The sequence below is a fragment of the Perissodus microlepis genome, chromosome 11, assembly GCF_051167445.1.
Source record: "Perissodus microlepis isolate ML-2025 ecotype Zambia chromosome 11, ASM5116744v1, whole genome shotgun sequence".
NCBI lineage: Eukaryota > Metazoa > Chordata > Actinopteri > Cichliformes > Cichlidae > Perissodus > Perissodus microlepis.
Window position 1 is genome coordinate 25,965,029 of NC_140471.1, and position 19,635 is coordinate 25,984,663.

The 19,635-nt window shown below is 39.4% G+C and overlaps 2 protein-coding genes across 2 annotated transcripts; one reads left to right on the forward strand and one right to left on the reverse strand.

Moving 5' to 3' along the window:
- Window positions 1-1,925: 1,925 nt before the first annotated feature.
- On the reverse strand, window positions 1,926-12,459 carry LOC146378025 (CD166 antigen). Its single transcript, XM_084943641.1, has 7 exons — window positions 12,109-12,459; window positions 11,363-11,484; window positions 10,594-10,792; window positions 9,292-9,437; window positions 7,143-7,287; window positions 3,638-3,782; window positions 1,926-2,654 (listed from the first exon to the last, which is right to left on the reverse strand). Exons 1-7 carry the CDS (start codon window positions 12,158-12,160, stop codon window positions 2,567-2,569), a joined length of 897 nt encoding a protein of 298 aa, XP_084799767.1. The 5' UTR covers window positions 12,161-12,459; the 3' UTR covers window positions 1,926-2,566.
- A 2,310-nt stretch (window positions 12,460-14,769) lies between these two features.
- taf12 (TAF12 RNA polymerase II, TATA box binding protein (TBP)-associated factor) lies at window positions 14,770-19,493 on the forward strand. Its single transcript, XM_084943680.1, has 6 exons — window positions 14,770-14,932; window positions 16,086-16,306; window positions 16,677-16,754; window positions 18,103-18,217; window positions 18,929-19,017; window positions 19,159-19,493. Exons 2-6 carry the CDS (start codon window positions 16,229-16,231, stop codon window positions 19,192-19,194), a joined length of 396 nt encoding a protein of 131 aa, XP_084799806.1. The 5' UTR covers window positions 14,770-14,932; window positions 16,086-16,228; the 3' UTR covers window positions 19,195-19,493.
- The last annotated feature ends 142 nt before the right edge of the window (window positions 19,494-19,635 follow it).

A 19,635-nucleotide genomic window follows, 5' to 3' on the forward strand; every position in this document is an offset into this window, starting at 1 on the left:
CTCTTACCCCTTAGCTAACCTATACTAATGGATCTGTGTTAGATCTTAAGGTCCCCGCTTCGGGGTCTCTCCACTGAGGGATCTTATTACTTGACACAAGTTTTAACCTTGTTGTTTGGCGAGGATAATATCTGCCCTACTCATTTCCCAATTCCTATCCCATCCCATTTTTCCCTGTCAGCCTCTCTGCGAGTGTTTGTTCCCGGGTTGGCAGGGAGTCTGTGGCAGCAGCTCCCCCGCACCAGATGGGGCATTGTCAGGAAGTAATGAGGGGAAAACACCTGCTTCTCTTGCGAACTCCACTCCTTCATTTTCAGCCATTTGACACAACATATGCAGAATGCACATACAAACCCAAGTGACCATGACGGGAACAGCAGTAGTCAATGACACAGTGTTACAAATGCCTGGCACTGTAAGGCATTAGTCAGTGCGGTGTCACGTTTGGTATAAGTCACCTTTAGATATTGGTTTGCGTGCACTAAGGGCAGCTAGGGTACTAGACAAACTGCGGACATAAGTGAGGAGCTATTTAGCTTTAATGCCACAGTACAGATCTGCATCCTTATCCAGACAGGACCTTGCGTGCACCAGACAAAACACTTTTAGGAAATCTGTATGCACTGCACAGCACCTAAGCTGTTGTCCGGTGCTTTATCCATCGAGACACTGTCAAGGTCAAAATGTCACTGTAAACTTCACTTCCCTCTCTCCCGACCAGAGCATTGTACCTCAGGGAAAGCTCCAGTGTGTGAAATTCCTGACACATAATTTTGTGTCTCTTTTTTTTTTTTTGGCCAGACATCAGAAGCCCCAAGACCAAAATCCACAAGGGAGCACAGAATGATTTACTCATGACTGACTCAAAGGCCAAAACGAAATGGTGCTCACTGGCATTTAACATTCAGGAGAGCATTTTAAATTCATAACATTGTATTTTTTTCTTTCCCCCCCTATGAAGCATGTTTCCTTCACCCCTAAGTCTTTCTGTTTTGGTTATAGTCTCCCTGTCTATTGCTTCCACATTCCTTGGGTTGACCTCAGACATAAAGCAAGCAGAAGTTTGTAGAGTTGGAGAAGAAATACAAGGAGTCTGTAAAATGCTAAACAAAGGAAGGCTGCTGCTGCAGAGCTGAGCTGTACAGGGGGCTTGAATAATCAGTTTAATAACATTATCCTGGCTGTGCTCTGTGGCGCATGCACCCGTTAATGGAGTGTCAGTGTTAAACTGCCGCTTTGCCCATTATTAACAACGGCCTACGGTCAACCACACACGATAATAAAAACCGCATAAAACCCAACATAACTTCAACAGACAAGCGTAATGAAATTCTCAGCATTATGAGCACGGTTATGGTAATAAGCGGTGGTGGTGGTGAGGCACAGCGTTAAGGGTTACAAGGCAACAGAGGAGAAAATTAAAAAGATGAAGTTGTAGTCTGTGATGCTTTTTTTGGGGAGGGGTTGGGTGGGAGACAGAGAAGACTAATCTAGTCTAGTTAAAATAGAACTTACTTGTAATGGCCAACACTGTCTGCCCTTACAACTGACGGGAAAGCTTTCAAGGTTACTTGCCAATGCGATTATTCACATTATGAGAGTTTCTAGTTTGTGAATGCAAGTCCATACACGTGTATACAAACTGACTGAGGGCTGAGTTCTCTGCTTACGGGCAGATGGGAATAGAGGCAAGAATGCACATGCACAGTACTCTGAGTAAAGGTCATCGCTTCAAAGTAAGGTCTTTCAGACCGAAGAGGAAGGTTGGTAAACAAGCTGATGCGAGCTCGAGATGGCATTGGATCGAGAGGATGTGCGGCCAAGCAAGCATGCATGTCCGGCTCTTACCATGTTGTCAATACTCCTCACCCCCTTTAGTGTCTCTTAAATGGAACAAAATCAATGGCACACTGGAGGATGGTAAATAATATTTTCTGAAAGCCATTTAATACCACAGAAAATCCCAACTACATTAAATTAAATATCTGAGTGCAATGTGCTTGAGAGCTGTCACAGTAAAGAGATTACAATAACCTTCTCGAAGACGCTTTGAGCTGGTTCCGCTTTGGAAAACATGAAGGTTGAAAGAGAAACAAATCAACAACATAAAACCTTGTCCTATCACCCAAACGATTCATTCACAATACACAGCTGAGCAATTATGTGTGCAACTGAAAGAAGAAAACTGAATGTAGCATCTTTATAGCGCTGCGAGTAGAATCCTCATCATCATTTTCTAAGAACGTAGCCCGCCATTTTTCACACTACAGTATACATGAAAGGAAAATTTCCCACCTTTCTGTCCAAGATGCAGAACTGCAGCGTGCGCTCACAAGCCAAGCTGCTCAGGCATCTCTAAAGCAATCACTTGCCCTTCAGTTGATTTTTTTTGTTTTGTTTTGTTTTTTTAAATACCCAGCTTGTTGCTGATTTTTATTGTACTCTGCCCTATAATGTCTCCCAATATACCCATTTACTGCTTTATGACATTCTTTATTTTTTATGGACAACAACTCCATCTCTCGCTCCATCCTTTCATCCGTTCTCCTTCCACCTGCCTCTGCAGTTACACCAGAGGTTGATTGTCTCCGCAGGTGGAGGGTAGGGACTCCGAGCTTGCTTTGTAGATCGGCTTTTTCTGAGACCGGTCATCACTGGAGAGAGGAAGAAAGGAGAAGAAAGACGTGCATGATTATCAGTATATCGATCTCTCAGTAGGTGCTCGAAAGGTATAAGTGAGGAAATTATAGACTAGAACCAAGCACTGGAAGCGCACCTGGCTGCTGATATGAAAGTACATTATCCTCTCTTGCACTATCTGTATCTATTTGTACACATGCTTGTATACTCAGCACAGGTTTGTAAAGCTTAGTAGTTGTTTTTAGGCCACTACAAACATGCAGAACTTCTGATTGCTGCAGAATCTTGTGAAAATTCTGCCTTTTGTAACTGGTTTTTTTTAATCTACATGGAAAAGAAGTTAATGGGTAAAGCTACATTGGGTCACGGTGCACATTAAGGCACTGTCAGCTTTCACGATTAATGGGAGTTCCACTAATTTCCTTATAATTGCTGTAGTCTTCTTTATACTTTTACACTAGACAGAGAATTTAACCTACTGTCATAAGCCCGAGCTTTCAGCGAGTAGGAAGTGCGTGGAAACGCATGGGAGCAAAGGGAGGATGAAAAAGATCAAGGATGAGGTCAAGTGGATCAGGGCTTCTGAGATTGAATTTAATATTCATGATGGTAAATGCCTTTTCAAATAGGTGGAAGTCGGCACATATGTAAAGATTTTTTTTTTCCCTCTCTTTTTCTTTTGAGAGAACAGTCAGAGAGTGAAGCATACACCAAGGTGCACACTGCCGCACACACCTACACTTACACAGTGACTGAAATGACTTTGGTTCACATGATATCACACTAGACAGAGTGAAATTTTGTGGAAATTGCTGTAATCATTTAAAAAGCTATCCTCTGGGTAACAGGAGGAGGAGGGTGACTAGATAAACAAGCACAAACATTCTCTTGCACTGAAGACACACAATCCATCAAATTGTAAACACGCTTTAAAAAGATCACATCTAAAAAGTGAAGACTTAAGATGACAAGACACAAACACGCAGTTGTTTCTTACATGGGTCCCTTGCTGGTCTTGGTCTCTTTGGCTCTGCGGCACAGGAATACAATCATCGAGAGGATGAACACCACAAGAGCTACAGCAACTGCCGAGATCATCAGCATGAGACGGCCATCACTTGTCTCATACCAGTGGGCATCCTCTGTGGGACAGACATGAAGGAAAACATGTATCACACGGAATGCGAAATCAGCAAAAGTATTCACATTCTGCCTCCAGGCGAAGCTTCTAAAGGCAACCTTATGCTTGTTTGTGATAGAAAAGACTGTATTCCTCACAGTTCAAACTGTTACAGCCTTATACGCAGCGCTGATCTTCAAGAAGCCTGCTTGTTACAATTTGCAAGGACTGGCTGATCGGCCCTGTTATGTGCACAATTTCCCAATTTAATGGTAATGTTTGGGGAAAAAAAAGAGGGATTTTTCTGAATCCAGCCTTTAGAGCTGCGGATAAAGTAAACACTGAAAAATTAAGATTACGAGTATTGGAGGCAACAACAAATACATGCTGTGTGTGTGTGTGTATATAATATATACATCTTCCTTATGTTAAGAGGATTTTTTTGTCAGCTGAAGCCCTGCGGGTTTGCACGGGGAATGTTTGTTTAGGGTTTGTGTAGCCTTAAAGCAACAGAAGTAGCATGCAGTGTTTTCTCACCCCACTTTCAAGGATGATTAAACATTATTCCAGTATTTTGTTTTATTTTTTTACATTTTAAATTAGTGTGCTTCAGAGAATGTACTTGATGAACTGTGGAGCACAGTGACCAATAAGTCAATTGCAGAAGTGACTTGATAACTCTACCATAAAAATAACATTCATCGGGGACGACCGTGGCTCATGGGGTTGGGAAGCGCATCTGTAACCAGAAGGTCGCCGGTTCGATCCCTGGGCTCTCTGTCCTGGTCGTTGTGTCCTACCGCCTACTGGTGTTGGCCTGAGGGGCTGATGGCGCGATATGGCAGCCTCGCTGGAGTTCACAACCGTAGCTTGCCTCCACCAGTGTGTGAATGCGAGAGTGAATGAATAGTGGCATTGTAAAGCGCTTTGGGTGCCTTGCTATATAAATCCAATCCATTATTATTATTGGCTTAATTGCATTTTTACAGATTGCATAATTTCAACTATTGGAACTATAAGGCTCCTACTGGGTGAGAGAATAGCATTTAAACACTGCAGTGTATTAACAGTTTGTAATCATTCACAGATCAGCAATGAAGACGATGAAGACTGATGAGTTTCTGTTAATTGGATTAGCTATAATGTTGTAATGGAATTACTTCTGTACTTGAAAGCAACCATCATGTTTCATAAGATTAAAAAAAAAAAATCACTTTATCAATCATGCAGATTTTAGACAAAGGCAAAGTGAGACTGTGCAAGCGCCTAAATACCTAAAGCTGAGTACAATGTGAATGCATGCAAGAATGCATTGATTTGCAAATGAAACTAAAGTAAACTGATTTTTTTTTATTGTTTTTATATTTGGAAAAATATAAAATATTTATATCACTTTATTGCTAACAACAACTTCATGTTTATATGCATTGTGTTGGATTACCTTTTCTCTTAACAACACTCTAAAGAGACCAAGTGTTGTTTTTAAAGCAAATGTTTTTTACTTTTTTTCTGGTTATGGGATTTCGGCTGCACAGGGTCTCCCTGAACTGTTGGGCTTTTAATTTAACAATGTTCTAAATGTTTGTTTGTTTTTGTAATGAATAGCAGGTCTGAGATGCAGGCAGGCCAGCTTAACACCTGGGTACTTTTACTACATAGTCATGCTGTTGTAATGTGCAGAATGTGGTTTAGCAGCATCTTTGTTTCCTGAAAAAGTCATCTGGTTGACACCATGTGTTGCTCTAAAACCATTATACACCGGTCAGGCTTCATGGATCTTTACAGACTTTAATGTTACCCATGCGATGTGAACTAATGCTCCACTGTGCACTGATAAAAAGCTGTGGGGAGATAGATCTACCTTTAAGATTAGGCTCTTTTACATGGTTTGTTTTGTCCTCATCTCTCTATACTCTCCCTTTTCCTCCCTCACTTTTCAACCGGTCACAACCTGTTTCTGCCAGAAGTTTCTTCCTTTTAAAAGAGAGTTTATCCTTCCCACTGTCACCAAGTGCTTGCTGATAACAAATACAACTGAATTGAACAAAAGCGAATTCAGTGTTTCCTTCCCATTTGATGTGGTGACCACAATTGTCAAAAATAATTTTTAATTTTGATTCAGTGAACCAGATTTTGGCCCAGAAAATTCTGTATCATTTATGTGCCTCATTTGTAAATTCATTTCTTTGCATGGTAGAGTTTTAACTTGCAAGCTATGTTTACTGATGATGGTTTTTAAAACTCTTCCTGAGCATATGCAATGATTTCTACTACAGAATCATGTCTGGTTTTAGTGCAGCGTGTCTGAGTAAGGACCCTAACTTAATTCAGTATTGGATTTCAGATGATAAACGTCCAAATTATTTGCAATTTTATGTTGACTGCTGAGTTTTATGAATGATGACCCCCTCCCGCATCTCTACTCATGAAAGATTTGGCATCTCTATGATGCTCTTCTTATACTGAATCATTTCATTTTTTTAACTAAACCCAAACTTGAAGCAATTTTCAAACCATTGCCTTAATGTCCTAACTTTTTTGCATACAGAGCTGACAAAATCTTACACTTTCTGATTTGTCAGTTATTGTCATCATATATTATACCGTCATTTATACATTATGTATATGTATGATGTTAGAATAAGGGACTATAGGACTTTAGATGTAACAGTGGGAAAATGGCTCATAATGTCTAAATTTCACAACTCTTCAGTAGAGCTCTTCATTTACACACCATCACTTGATATTTCAGTCAAAAGAAAAAAAAGGAATCAAAGGTCAGGTAAAACCACTGCTTCTTATAATTACCCTCTTATCCTTTAAAGTCGAGGCAGTTGTACTATTACCATTTGTTTATGATATTTAAAATGTATTATATCCTCAGGTATGACCTTCTTACATGTTTGACATTTTAGAGGTAATTTCTTTTGGGACTTTGTTCCCCCTTTTTTTTTTTTTTTTTTTTTTTTTTTTTTTTTTACGTGAGGTGTTTTAATAAATGTCTTTTCCTCTCTTTGTTGGGGCGATGTGGCCTTTTTCATATTTCTTTGTAATTTCTCCTTCAAATACATTAAACCTCAAGCCTGTACTGTACTTCCCATAAATTTAAAACATCAAAGGTTGGAGTCTCGTAGCTGACAACTTCTGCTTACGCTCCTGCTGACGTAAAAGTATCCTAATACCTGACCTTTCTGGTGATATTTGACTGCGAAAAGGAAATGGAACATAATATTCAGTTTTGTTTTCGCTCAGGGGATGTTTAATATTGATGGATGAATTTCCCCTCAGTTACAAGGAAACCTTAGCTAGTTTTCAGAAAGAGGAAATGTAGAAAAATCGTTACAAAGGACAAAAGGCCTCATCCAGGTAAATCTTTTCTTACCTGGCAGTACAGTAATGCTGATAGTGCGTCTCTTGTTGAGGGACTCCACAGATGGATGCCTAGCGGAGCAAGTGTACTGTCCTTCATCCATCGCATTCAATTTTGACAGTTTCAGTGAAGAAGAGGGCAGAACCCAGTCACTTCCCTGAGAGAGAAAGACATACGGTGGAGAAAAACAGAATGAAAAAAGGAGGAAAATATGTCTATTTACCAGACTGTTCGCAGCCTTAGGACAAACAGCTAAACACATACAAATTAAAACTGCACTTAGCTGAGCGCAAAAGATGAAACGGAGAACATATACTGCCATGTGACAAAAAAAGAGAAGAGAAAAAGGGGAATCGTTTTTAGGCAGACTTGTGCAAGGATGGAAAATGAGAGCAAGTGAAATCTAGACTGGAAGAAACAGATGGACTGGTAATGGGACAGAAAGAAATATCAGCGGGTGTTTGATCCTCAGAGAGCAGCCCCCAAAAGTCCCAAATCAAACGTATTTACCTGAGCAATAATCCCAATGAATGAACACACATCGACACAAGTCAATAACCCAGATAACACCATCATCCGCAAAGAATGATGCTGCAACAACACACTGTTAACACAACACATAATGAGATGGCAAGGGAGTAGGATGAATTGTTGACACAGAAATAGCAGCACTATTATGAGATAGAGCCCAACATGGGAGGAAACAAATAATAGGCCAAACACAAGGATTGAAAAACAAATGAACGTGGAGGAGAGTTTAAAAAAAAAAAAAAAAACATTACACCATGCAAATGATTTGGCTCCTGGGAGCTACAGTTCCTGCCAAGAAAGTCCATTTCAATTTGAATGGATCTGAATTAAGAGGATTTCCCATAAAGGCCAGGTCTGGCCAAAGCAGCATTTTGTATGCAAATCCACTGGCTCCCAAAGCAGTGGCCTGTTTCTGCCTCTGTCCTGCTGTCATTACAGGGCCAATGTGCCCACGGCGGCTGTCTGTCAAACTGTACGCCACTTTCTACCCCACATCCATTTCTGTCAAACACACAGTGGGCTTGCAGACACAGACAGAAAAATTCACACACACACACACACACACACACACACACTGTGACATGAACATTTTGTTTGGTCGTATTATTTCCCTGAATGCGTAATTCCTTTTTTTCTAATGGTCTCAAGTGATTTGTGAGCACATACAATACACTGTCACTTCTACTGGTTATAATTATTAGTCTTCATCAAAGTGACAGTGTTGTACATTAAATAACCACAAAAAAACTTGAAGTATTACATATGATCATGTGGAGGACAAACAGTATTAACAGCATAAAATGTCCACTGAATTGGATTTGGACTTGTAAGCTCATTTAAAACCCGGATTAGCAGTGACCCTTTAACAAGCATATTAACCCTAAGCCAACTTATCAAGAGGAATAACAAAAGGGGAAACTTGGCAAGTGTGTCTGCATGTCCCTAGATGTCTTAATAGTTGCATAGCTTCATTACACTTCTTACACAAGTTGCGATTTTGACACCTTGAAAGCATAATATAATTTTCTCACTGTGAAGACTCGGTGTATTTCCTGACTCATCAACTTATTCTTGGACTCCATGCCAGTTGTCAGTTGGCATTTTACACTGCGATGTCTTAATTTCCCTTGGGCAAGAGTTTCTTCACTCAGCAAAGAGCCCAGTTGAATAATTCAATGCCGGTTAACCAAACACTGGAAAAAAAATCATTAGAAATCTATCCGCATAATTGTTTTCAGGTTGACTGGCTCTTGTCTAGACCTCATTAAACTATTAATCCTCTGTAAGTGGGCAAGCTGCAATCCCCAGCGAGTGGTGTGCCCAAGCCAACCGGTCACTTAAATACAGAGCACTTCTCCTGTGAAGGGGATGGAAAGACGGCGGGCAAGGGGAAACAAGTGGCTTGACAAAGTCAGAAAGGGAAACAGAAAAGGAGGAGAGAAAACTAAGAGAGTGCTTGAACAAAGGCAAGAAGCCAGCAGAGACTGGGTGAGAATGGAAGAAGACAGTAAAAAAAAAAAAAAAAAGGTCAAACTGAGAGGGAGGGAGAGAGTGGTGAGAGAGAGAATGACAAGTTTCCAAAAGCATAATGAGGGCACAGCCACTGTGCATGCTCCCGAGGCTTTCTCACCTCTTTGTACCAGAAGTAGCTCGGCTCCTCTGATGAGCTGGCAGAGCATTTCACCACCACGTCGTCTCCGAGTCGCACCTTCAGCTCATGTGGGGTACCCAGGTATCCGGTGTAGCCTTCCCTGGACAGTGACAGCTCCCCCATATCTAAGACGCAGTCGGGAATGAGAAAGTGTGATCGGGCATTAATGAAGCAGGAAATTTCATATAAGCTGAAACAATTTTGTCAAGCGTTCAGGCCGTGACTGAACATATGTTTGCAGTGGCAGCAGCTGGTAAACACTCAGATATTTTAAGTATATTTGAGCATAAATGCTCAAGTTTGATTGCCTCCCTGTGGTAGACTGTACCAAGCGGTCAATAATAATGATACTAGGCTTCATCTTATTGAAGTCTTTAGAGAGGCAATGTTGTGAATAATGGCTCATTTTCTCTTCTATCTCAATAGATGGCCCACGTCCATCTAGCTCTTGGCTTCTTTCCTCCTCTGTCTCCTTCGGTCCTACACTCCATTCTAATCTTTTCCTCATATTGATCACCCCTGTGAGGCTGAGGAGCCTATCAAACAACATTATGGTCGATTCGATAGCCACTGAGAAGATAGAGGGCACTGAAAATCTGACTAGCTATGCCATGAATGACATTTCTTGAAGCTTTGCATTGATAACGGATACCTTAAAGCTGGAGCCGCCCCGCTGAGGACACGGCTCTGTTTATCTGAAGCGAATAAAAAAATAAATAAAACAATTGGGGTCAATCTTTCGTAGGTAAGAGTACATATTTGCATCGGAGCTCTATTTCTTGTTGTTTTTGTTGTGCAACCTCTGCAGTGCCATTGTATAGATATGTCTATTAATATTTAATATGTTTTTCTATCCCTCACTGTGAAGAGAGCTGTGTCCACAGTGTCTGAAAGATTGTCTTTACCTCCTGCTGGGTGGGAAATATGACGGAAATTGGTTTCGCAGTCTATCTGTTCAATCGTTTTAGACTGTTTACCGGTGTATATTTAGGTGTTTTATCCTCGTCCCTTTGTTAGCAATACTAGTAATCTCAAATTGTCCTGCGTTTTCCTTACTGAAAGTGAAATTCAGCAATACCATGCATTATTTTCTACTCACATATTTATCTAGATTTTTGCAGACGCCTATTTGACATGTACAACACACACACACACACACACACACACACACACACACAGACACTATAAAGATCTAAGGTTAATTATTTGTCAAAAGGAAAACACAGCGTCACAGAGTCATTGTTCCTCACAGCTCCCACCCACGCCACCCGACACACTCACAATGCACTTTGAAGGACAGGGGCTGCGAGGAGTTGTCTGGCTCGGTCATGTTTTCGTCATTGGACACACAGCGGTAGAACCCCTCGTAGTACCTTCCTGCGTGGGGAATAGACAGCACTAGCCTGTCTGCGAGCTGCTGGATCTTCAGTGAGTAGAAGCACCAATATCTCTCCATAACGGGACGCCAGCCATGCATGTGCTGTTAAAGAGAAAGAAGGGAATAAAAAGAAAAAGAGAGGTCTTCTTTTATATTTACTTTTCAGTAATGAAAATTCTCTGCTGCATAATACTTCTTTGAGCTTACATAAGCTCAGAGAAAATAAATTAATATGATAGTTATACACATTAGCAGTCTAAGGTTATACAACAGTAATCACATCCCTAGTGATTTAAAAATGATTTAATTAAACATAAAAAATAAAAGTCACGTGTCTTGAATTATTATTTTGCAGCCATCTGATTACATTTGAAATATCATATTCAGGAGGAAAAGTTACATAATCATTGTCATTACTGGGAATTACTGTGGTGGATCATTTTTAGGAGTTACATGTTATGAAGTGATAATGTTTGCTGAGCTTTTGATAGTTATAAGCAAGTTTAATCTTTATTTTGAAAAACGAAATTTAGGAACAGTAATGAATCATAGCAGTGAGCTCCTTCTCAGGTATACAAAATCTCCAACGTTACAAACAGAGCTGTGACATGCACATCGTGATATATTTCAAGTGCACTCTTTCCCTTTTTCACCCATCTTCCTCCAGCTCACCTTGGAGTAGACCTCAAAGTGGACCTGGCTGATGTTCAGGTCGGAGTCTGTGTATAGACACTCCAGCGTGACCGTGTCTCCCTCCAAAACTGGCTCAGTTGGCCCTTTGATGACCAAAGACGCTGCATGTGGACAGACATAACAGATGATTAAGTGAGAGGTTGCGGAGGTGGGTGTACCTCCTGAGCACTGCTTTCAAAACAGCTTTCTTCCCGGAGAACCTTGGAGTACTCATAAAAACACCACAAGCACATGACCAACAGGTTTTTCAACTTGACGGATACTGTTGATAACGGACTGATTCTCTTTCACTTCAGGCAAGAAGTGCTGCATAACATGGTTTACATATTTTTTTTTCACAAGAACTGAATGCGAGGCTGGCCTCTGCACACTCTACATAAAACATTTAGCTGCTCTTATGCGTTAGTCTCTCGATAATTCTAACAACATTTCCTGTTTCACTCTGTGTGTCGCAAGGGAAAACCTATCAGTGTGACAGAAGAGGAAAACAAAGCCTTTCCTCAAGAGAACAGATCAACTAAGAGACACACTGACAAGGAGACAAACAGGCGAGCAGACACCACACGAAGCCCAGGGGCTTCAGCTGTATGAATATATTTATGAAAAAAGGAAGACCAGAACCCCGCTGAAAGATTAAACCAATATCGCATTACAGACGAGCAAATAATATTGAGGTCTTTGAGAGAACCGCATAAAAGTCCGTGAGGAATATGAAAAATATTTACCATAACTGGCATGAATCAGGGAGACCACTGCAGCAAGTAGAAGCGCTTTCATGGCTGTGGAAAACAATATCAACACAAATATCTGAGAACACGTCGTGGGCTCCTGCGCACTTTCTCGAAATGAAAGTTTGCTCAGTATTTATGTATAGGGGGATGTAGGTGTGGCTTTCGTCTTCGTGTGTTTTTCAGGAAGCGCGTTCGAAGAAAAGTTGAAAATCCAGCCAGCATTTAAAAAAGTAAACAACCAGTCAACACCAAACCATAAATACACGACTTACTGAGTCTAGTTACGTATATGTTGTGACTCATTTGTCACATACACAAGAAACACTGTAAAGTAAACGCAGTGTAAACTCAGTAAACGAAACAAGGACCGCTGCTGCTGCTCCAATAATGAAATTCACTTCGTGGTGCGTCACTTGTCTCTTAGGGCGGTGGAGTCCGTCACGTCTGAACTCGTTGAGGTCGGTGTTTTTCTGCACAAGTTCACCGGAATGTGAAAGCACTTGTGACACGTTACCGCAGAGCGTGCTATCTAAAACCGGGGAAGTACAGCGTTTTACGCTTCATTTTCTCTGGCATTTGATTGATTAGCTGTTAACCGGAGCTGAACCGCAGACTCTGTGGGCCTCAAATGCGCTGACCTACACATGTTCGAGTCATCTGAATACGCGCAGACAGCTCGTTAAAAACAATGCAAGACAGCCGAGCAAAGAGACTACCTGTCAAAATCCTATAAAATGTTATTTGCTCTCTTGTGCGGTTATGTCTCCATTTAGTAGAATGAACTGGATAAACATAAAAATCCATTTTCCCTAAAAAGCGCCCTGAGGGAGTGATTGGTAATTCATTATCATTGCCGTTTCACTGCATATGTTGTCAAACACTTCATGGTTTAATGTTTTTATTGCATGTTTTTTATTGTTATTATTAGCGATGGTGGCCTTTACAGACCGTGGTGTAAATGGGCAGTGGACATTCATGGGGTTTGGGGATATTGTGCGCAATATTTTGAGATTACTGTGTATTTGTTCACTGCGGATGAATAAAAACACCAATAAAGTAAAAAGCAACAACAAAGAAATGTTTTGTTAAATTTTTGGCCTTGAAACAACATATTACTTAAAAAAAAGAGAGACTACAGTGTCTTATAAAATTATTGAGCCACTCCTCATTACTTTATATTTTGCTGGGAAAATGGGAAAGAGGTGCAGTTGATTTATTGAAACGTACAAACATACATTAAAATAAAGCAAAAACAGAGTTTTTAAAATTAAACACATTCCTTCTTTATTCTTCAACACAACCTGAACTCTGTTCTTTGTGTTTCTATTATGGTGGGCTTTTCACTGCATTTGGTAGTGTGATTGAGATCAATTGCTAACACTTTCCAGATGGTATTGCATGGTGGATCAAAATCTGTGTTCTACTTTTCTGTGTTCATAATTCCACCAGTTTTCATACAATCCCCAAACGAACTGGCTGAAATGCAGCCCCAAACCGTGACAGAGCATCCACTATGTTTTACAGATGGCTGAGACACTCACTGCTGTATCGCTCTCCTGACCTCCACTGTACATATTGACGAGGAATGAAAATTTTCAGATTCTGATTCATCACTTTATAAGACGTGTTGTCATTGATTTTCAGTATAAATTTTGTGTAATTTGTCATACCTCAGCCTTTTCCCCCTGTTTCACTGAGACCATTTCTGACGAGGCTTCAGTGAACAGTAGATGGTTCAACTGAAGGTCCAGATACATCTTTCCAAACACATCTCTCTTGCTGGACTTCTGTTTCTTGAGGACATGACTTTCAGATACTGTTCATATGCTGTAAGCTTGTTGGACCTACCACCTCTTCTTTTGTCTTCTGCTTGTCCAGTTTCATCTGATATTTTACTTCAATTCAGTTTTATTTCTGCAGGGCCAAATCAAAACAAAAGTTGCCTCAAGGCACTTTGTTTTGTGAGGTAAAGACCCTACAATAATACAGAGAATACAGAGAAAAGCCCAACAATCAGATGACCCCTTATGAACAACCGCTTTGGCCTGGGACAATGGAAAGGAAAAACTCCTTTTTTCTTTCTTTTTTTTTTTTTTGCTTCAATGATAATATCCGTGTTAATAGTTTAAAAGAAAACAAATAAAAACCAAAACAAACACACAAGCACACAATAATCATTTGAAAATGTTCAGGTGCAATGATTGAAGTGAAAACGAATGAGAAAGAACTAAAAAAAAATGAAAATGAGAGAACTATTGCTCGATTAAATTTTAAAGAATTACAAGTAAGCAATTCCTTGAGAACAGAATATAAAATATATAAACATAATGTAATAATGAATAATAAATAGAATAAAAATATGTATTTAAAAATATGGGTGACTCAAGACTTTTGCACTGTATTGTCCAGAAGGGAAAGGAATTAAGTATATAAGTTATGTGATGAAAATATTATTATTATATTATTATATATATTATAACTAACAATTATAACTATTGTTCGAAGCATGTAAACTTTTATTTTTTTAGTAAAATTAGCTCGTGTAGATACTAAAGAAAGCAACGCTTCTTTATTAAAAGATCAATCCGAGTTTTTGTTGTTGTAATTCCACGAAACATCCAGCAGAGGGCAAAGTAGAGGACCCAGGGCTGCGGCGCCCACAGGAAACGGAGATCAACAAAGCGGAAGTACTGAAAGGGAACCTCGGTTATTTTTCCAGCTACCCAAAGGGGAAAGTGAGAGACGATTTTTGTGTCAAACAACAAATTTGGCATCACAGCAACGCCGAAGGATGGACAGATAGTGCTTGTTTAACTGAGTAAGTTGACAATTTGACGCACAGTTTTAAGATTTAGCCTCCATATCGATTCTCCACCGGATTCGGTGCTAACGTTAGCCGCTATTGTTTTTAGCACCAATGTTAGCGCAAACTTCGGTGTGTTTTTTATTGTTTGTTTTATTCGGTGAAACTCCACGGCCATGATTAATCTATGATCTGTTGTTTTTATATTTTGAGTGTCGTATTTTTCACTAACTCGATTAATGTTTTCAGTAAACCCATGCCATTGTTTGTCGGCTAAGTTGCATGGCTTGGGTCTATGCATACTTTCGGTATTGTAAAGGAAGTAGAGTTATTAATAAATGTTGTAAACAATAAATAAAGTCAACTATCGCTAAAAGGCCCTTTATTGTAAATATAAAGCACCGTTTTATGGTAAAACTCCGTGTTACTTTTTACTTTAAAACCAAGAGAGTCTTGAGAGCTTTAATAAAGAAAGCAACTGGACTTCTTTAGGTTTCTGAAGACGTTTAATCCAAGAGGCTTATTCAATTTTAAAAAGCAAAGGTGGGAAATCCAAGGAATTTTCCCCTTTACGTGGTCCTGTGAGTCGTTAACCCACTATTAATAATGTGACTCATCACATGAACCAAGGTGTGAGTAAAGGAGTGGGCCATTATCATCATCATCAGTTTGTTGATACCTGACAATCTAATTATATCAATAATGGTCGTTCACAGTGGGTGTAGATGGTCATAACCTCAATAGGTCACATGATGGAGTGGGCAAGAGTAGTTTTGCCCTTATCCCCCAGTGATGGAAATGACCTACACCTTTTTTTGACACTTTGGCTCATGATCAGTAGTCTGTCAACGACTCTAAGGACCACCTCCAAAGGGGATGATCGCTAGTACGGGTTAAATACCTGGACATCCCACCATTTGTCTTTAGAACTGAAGAAGCCTCTTAAATGGAAGGTCTGGCTTCACAAACCCAAAGACAGTTGGCCCCTTTTTCAAGCTCTGAGAATTGAGAGGCTTCGAAGACATAAACTCTGCATTTTTGAGTGTAATTAGTAAAGAAGACGATGATACAAGTGTTTTTTATGAATGTCCTGACATTCAGCCTAAACAGCTTGATCAGCCTGTGATTAATTTCTGTAGTAACGCTAATTTTTGACTTTTAATTTCAGATTCACGGCTGTGGTCCTGGTAAAGAGGTAATTCATCACATCTGAGTTCAACTTGCTGCTGAGGGTTCGAGAGAGACCTGCCACAACTGTTTTGCCCCGCAGTGACGCTTCAGAGTCTCTCTGCTTTTCCTTTAGCCACCAGCATGGCTAACAGCACTGTGACAGTGGTTAAGGGTCTGCCACCAGGCCCTGCGGGTAGAAGTAGTCCAGAAGGCTCTCAGGTTAGTTAATTTTTTGCTTAGTAGAACCAAAGGCCAGGATCTGTGTAATAACTTACTGACTTCACCTCTTAAAATGCAAAAGATTGAGAGTGTATTTTGTTTTACATGAAGATTCTTTCTTTTTCTATGTTTTGTTTTTTTGGGGTTTTTTTGTTGTTGTTTTTTACTTGAAATATCATGAAAATATCAGTGCAAAACTTATGGCTCCTTGCTTTAAATGTGAGAAAACTGTGTTGTATTGTGTTTTTTCATTTTTTTCATTTTATTTTTCATCTCTTACTATCACTAAGGTATTATGCAGACCACACAACTGCACCCATTAGCTTTTATTAAAGGATGATGGATGCATCTTTTTTTTTTTTTTTCCCAGGTGCTAAGTAAGAAAAAGCTGCAGGACCTGGTGAGAGAGATTGACCCAAATGAGCAGCTGGATGAGGACGTTGAGGAGGTTTGTCAGTAGTTTAAATAAATTGTGCAAGATTTTTTTGATCTTCTCTGTATTGAATAACATTTACATATTTTTTCATCATTTGCAATTAAAACTTGCCTAATGTTTTAGGCCCTATTCTCTTCTCATTGTATTTGCTCCCTCTAGGCGCAATCTTTGAAAAATACAATATCGCCTTCCACTGTTATGCCGATGACATACAGATCTATTTTGAACTTACTGACGACCTTGCTGTGTCCCTGCACTACTTTCAAGAATGCATGCGAGAGGTCAAAGAATGGTTCCTGAGTAATTCCCTCGTTTTAAATGATAAGAAGACTGAGATTGTGGTGTTCAACAGTAAAATCCCTCATGCCCAACTCTGTGCTGCCCTGGGTTCCTTTGCTAGCTTTTCTTGTGATTATGTCAGTAACTTGGGTGTACTGCTGGATAGCTCGCTCAAACTCGATAAGCAAGTGTCTGCTGTAGTGAGATCTAGCTTCCACCAACTGCGCCTTATCTCTAAGGCGAGACATTATGTTCCACATGAGGACCTGGAGAAGCTTATTCACGCTTTTGTGACCTCCAGGTTGGATTATTGTAACTCTTTGTACTACGGTCTTCCCTCTTCTCTTCTTCTTAGACTGCAAACAGTCCAAAATGCAGCAGCCCGCCTCTTGACTGGTACCAGGAAATTTTGCCATATTACTCCTGTCCTAGCTAGCTTGCATTGGCTGCCCATAAAGTACCGTATTCAATTTAAAATATTACTCCTTACTTTCAAAACTATTAATAAATTAGCGCCAAGTTATCTTAGTGAACTTCTCAAATCACATACTCCTGCTAGAACACTCAGATCTGCCACTCAACTACTTCTTACCCAACCCAGATCTCGGCTGACCGTGCGTTTGCTCTGGCTGCCCCGGTACTGTGGAATACCCTTCCTCTCGACCTCCGCGCATCTGATTCCATTGCACTGTTCAAATCACGATTAAAAACCCACTTATTCAATCTTGCCTTTCCCTCTAGTTAATATTTCTTTTATGATTTTATATTATGCACTTTTATGCTCATTTAAATTCTTGTTTGCTCTGTACCTGTTGCTTTCCTATGTATCAGTGACAGCTACCTGCTTGCATACTTAGTACTTGCTTTGGTCCTATTTCTATTATCCTCCTCCTATTCTCTATCTTACTTGTTAAGCACCTTGGCATACCCTTGGTTTTTAAGTGTGTTTTATAAATAAAGATTATTATTATTATTATTAATGCTGTTAACAGCTGAAAATATGATGGTTTTCAAGCTATAGTGAAACAGATGGTTTCTTCAGTTCGCTGTCTGGTTTTCAAAATCCCTGTTTTCTTCTCAGATGCTGCTACAAATTGCGGATGATTTTATAGAGAGTGTAGTGACGGCAGCATGTCAGCTGGCACGCCACCGCAAGTCCAACACCTTGGAGGTGAAAGATGTTCAGTTACATCTAGGTAAGTTGCTTGTGACATTTTTGAATGATTGGGTCATTCTTTATTTTGTCAGGTTGTACTGTGTGCCTTGAGCTCTCACAAAAAACGTAAGAATGTTTATTCTGCAGTTATTGGTTGGCAGCTGTTTACAGAAATATTATCAAGGCTTATATTTAATTCAGTGCTACATGCCTTATGAGAATTTGATTTGAATTATTTATTTGCTGCTATCATTTGTTGGCTATTTATATTCAAATTTTGTTGTTACTTTGAGAGCACAAGGTGATTTAGCAGACTCTATATGCATAAAAAACATCTGGTATGAATAGATTTTTTTATCACTTAAATTATATTAATGATAAGAACTTAATTTAATATTTGTAGATGGTTTCAGATAAATGTTAGGTAAACTGTGCTTTCTGTGATAAGTTTGAATATCACAGAGGGAGTTAAAATTATTTACTGTAAAAGCCTTGAAAGGAAAAAAAAAAAAAAAAATATATATATATATATATATATATATATATATATATATATATATATATATATATATATATATATATATATATAAATAAAAAAAACAATTTTTGAAAATGAGATGGAAATTAGATCTTTCCTTTATAGACTGGGTTATTTGCCAGATATGATCACTTCGATATCAATATCTATTGTAAATCCCGATGAGCCTTTTAAAGTCTGTGGCCTGCTGCCATTGTGCATTGCTTTTCTCAGAGCGCCAGTGGAACATGTGGATTCCTGGTTATGGCTCAGATGAGATCCGGCCGTTCAAGAAGGCTTGTACCACAGAGGCCCACAAACAGGTGAGCGATTGCCTCTGCTGCACATGTTAGATTACTGTAAATGGTAGAATAACTGCTGATCTTATATTTGTCAGTATGGTTAATTTGGTTTGTATTATGATGAACACTGGGCCTAATTGTTTTCATTTATTCTCATTTCAGAGAATGGCGCTGATCCGCAAGACAACCAAAAAGTAGCACGACTAAGATGTACCTATTGTGGTTATTTTTTTTTTCATTCTCTTTTATTTTCCTGTCAACTGGGATGTTTTTTTTGTTTGTTTGTTTATTTTTTTTGACTAAAATAGAGAGGTGGTATTGGTGGATGTATTTTTCTTGACATTAATGTTTCATTGTCATAGCTCTGTAAGTTTTATGTGTTTTGCCAGAGTCATTGCACAATAGTGGTCTTTGTATGTTTGATTCTGTATTGTTGCCATTAAGCTAAACCTGGCAGAACTCCATTGCATCTTTGTCAATAAAAAATGACTCAAATACTTTCTTGGTATCGTTCATTACTTGGTTGTCAGTGTTACCTGACTCACGTGCCTTCCTAAAATACTTGGTTTTACCTTTCTCATTAGAGATTTATCATTAGATTAGATATATTGCAAGTAAAGTAAATGACTGATTGGGACT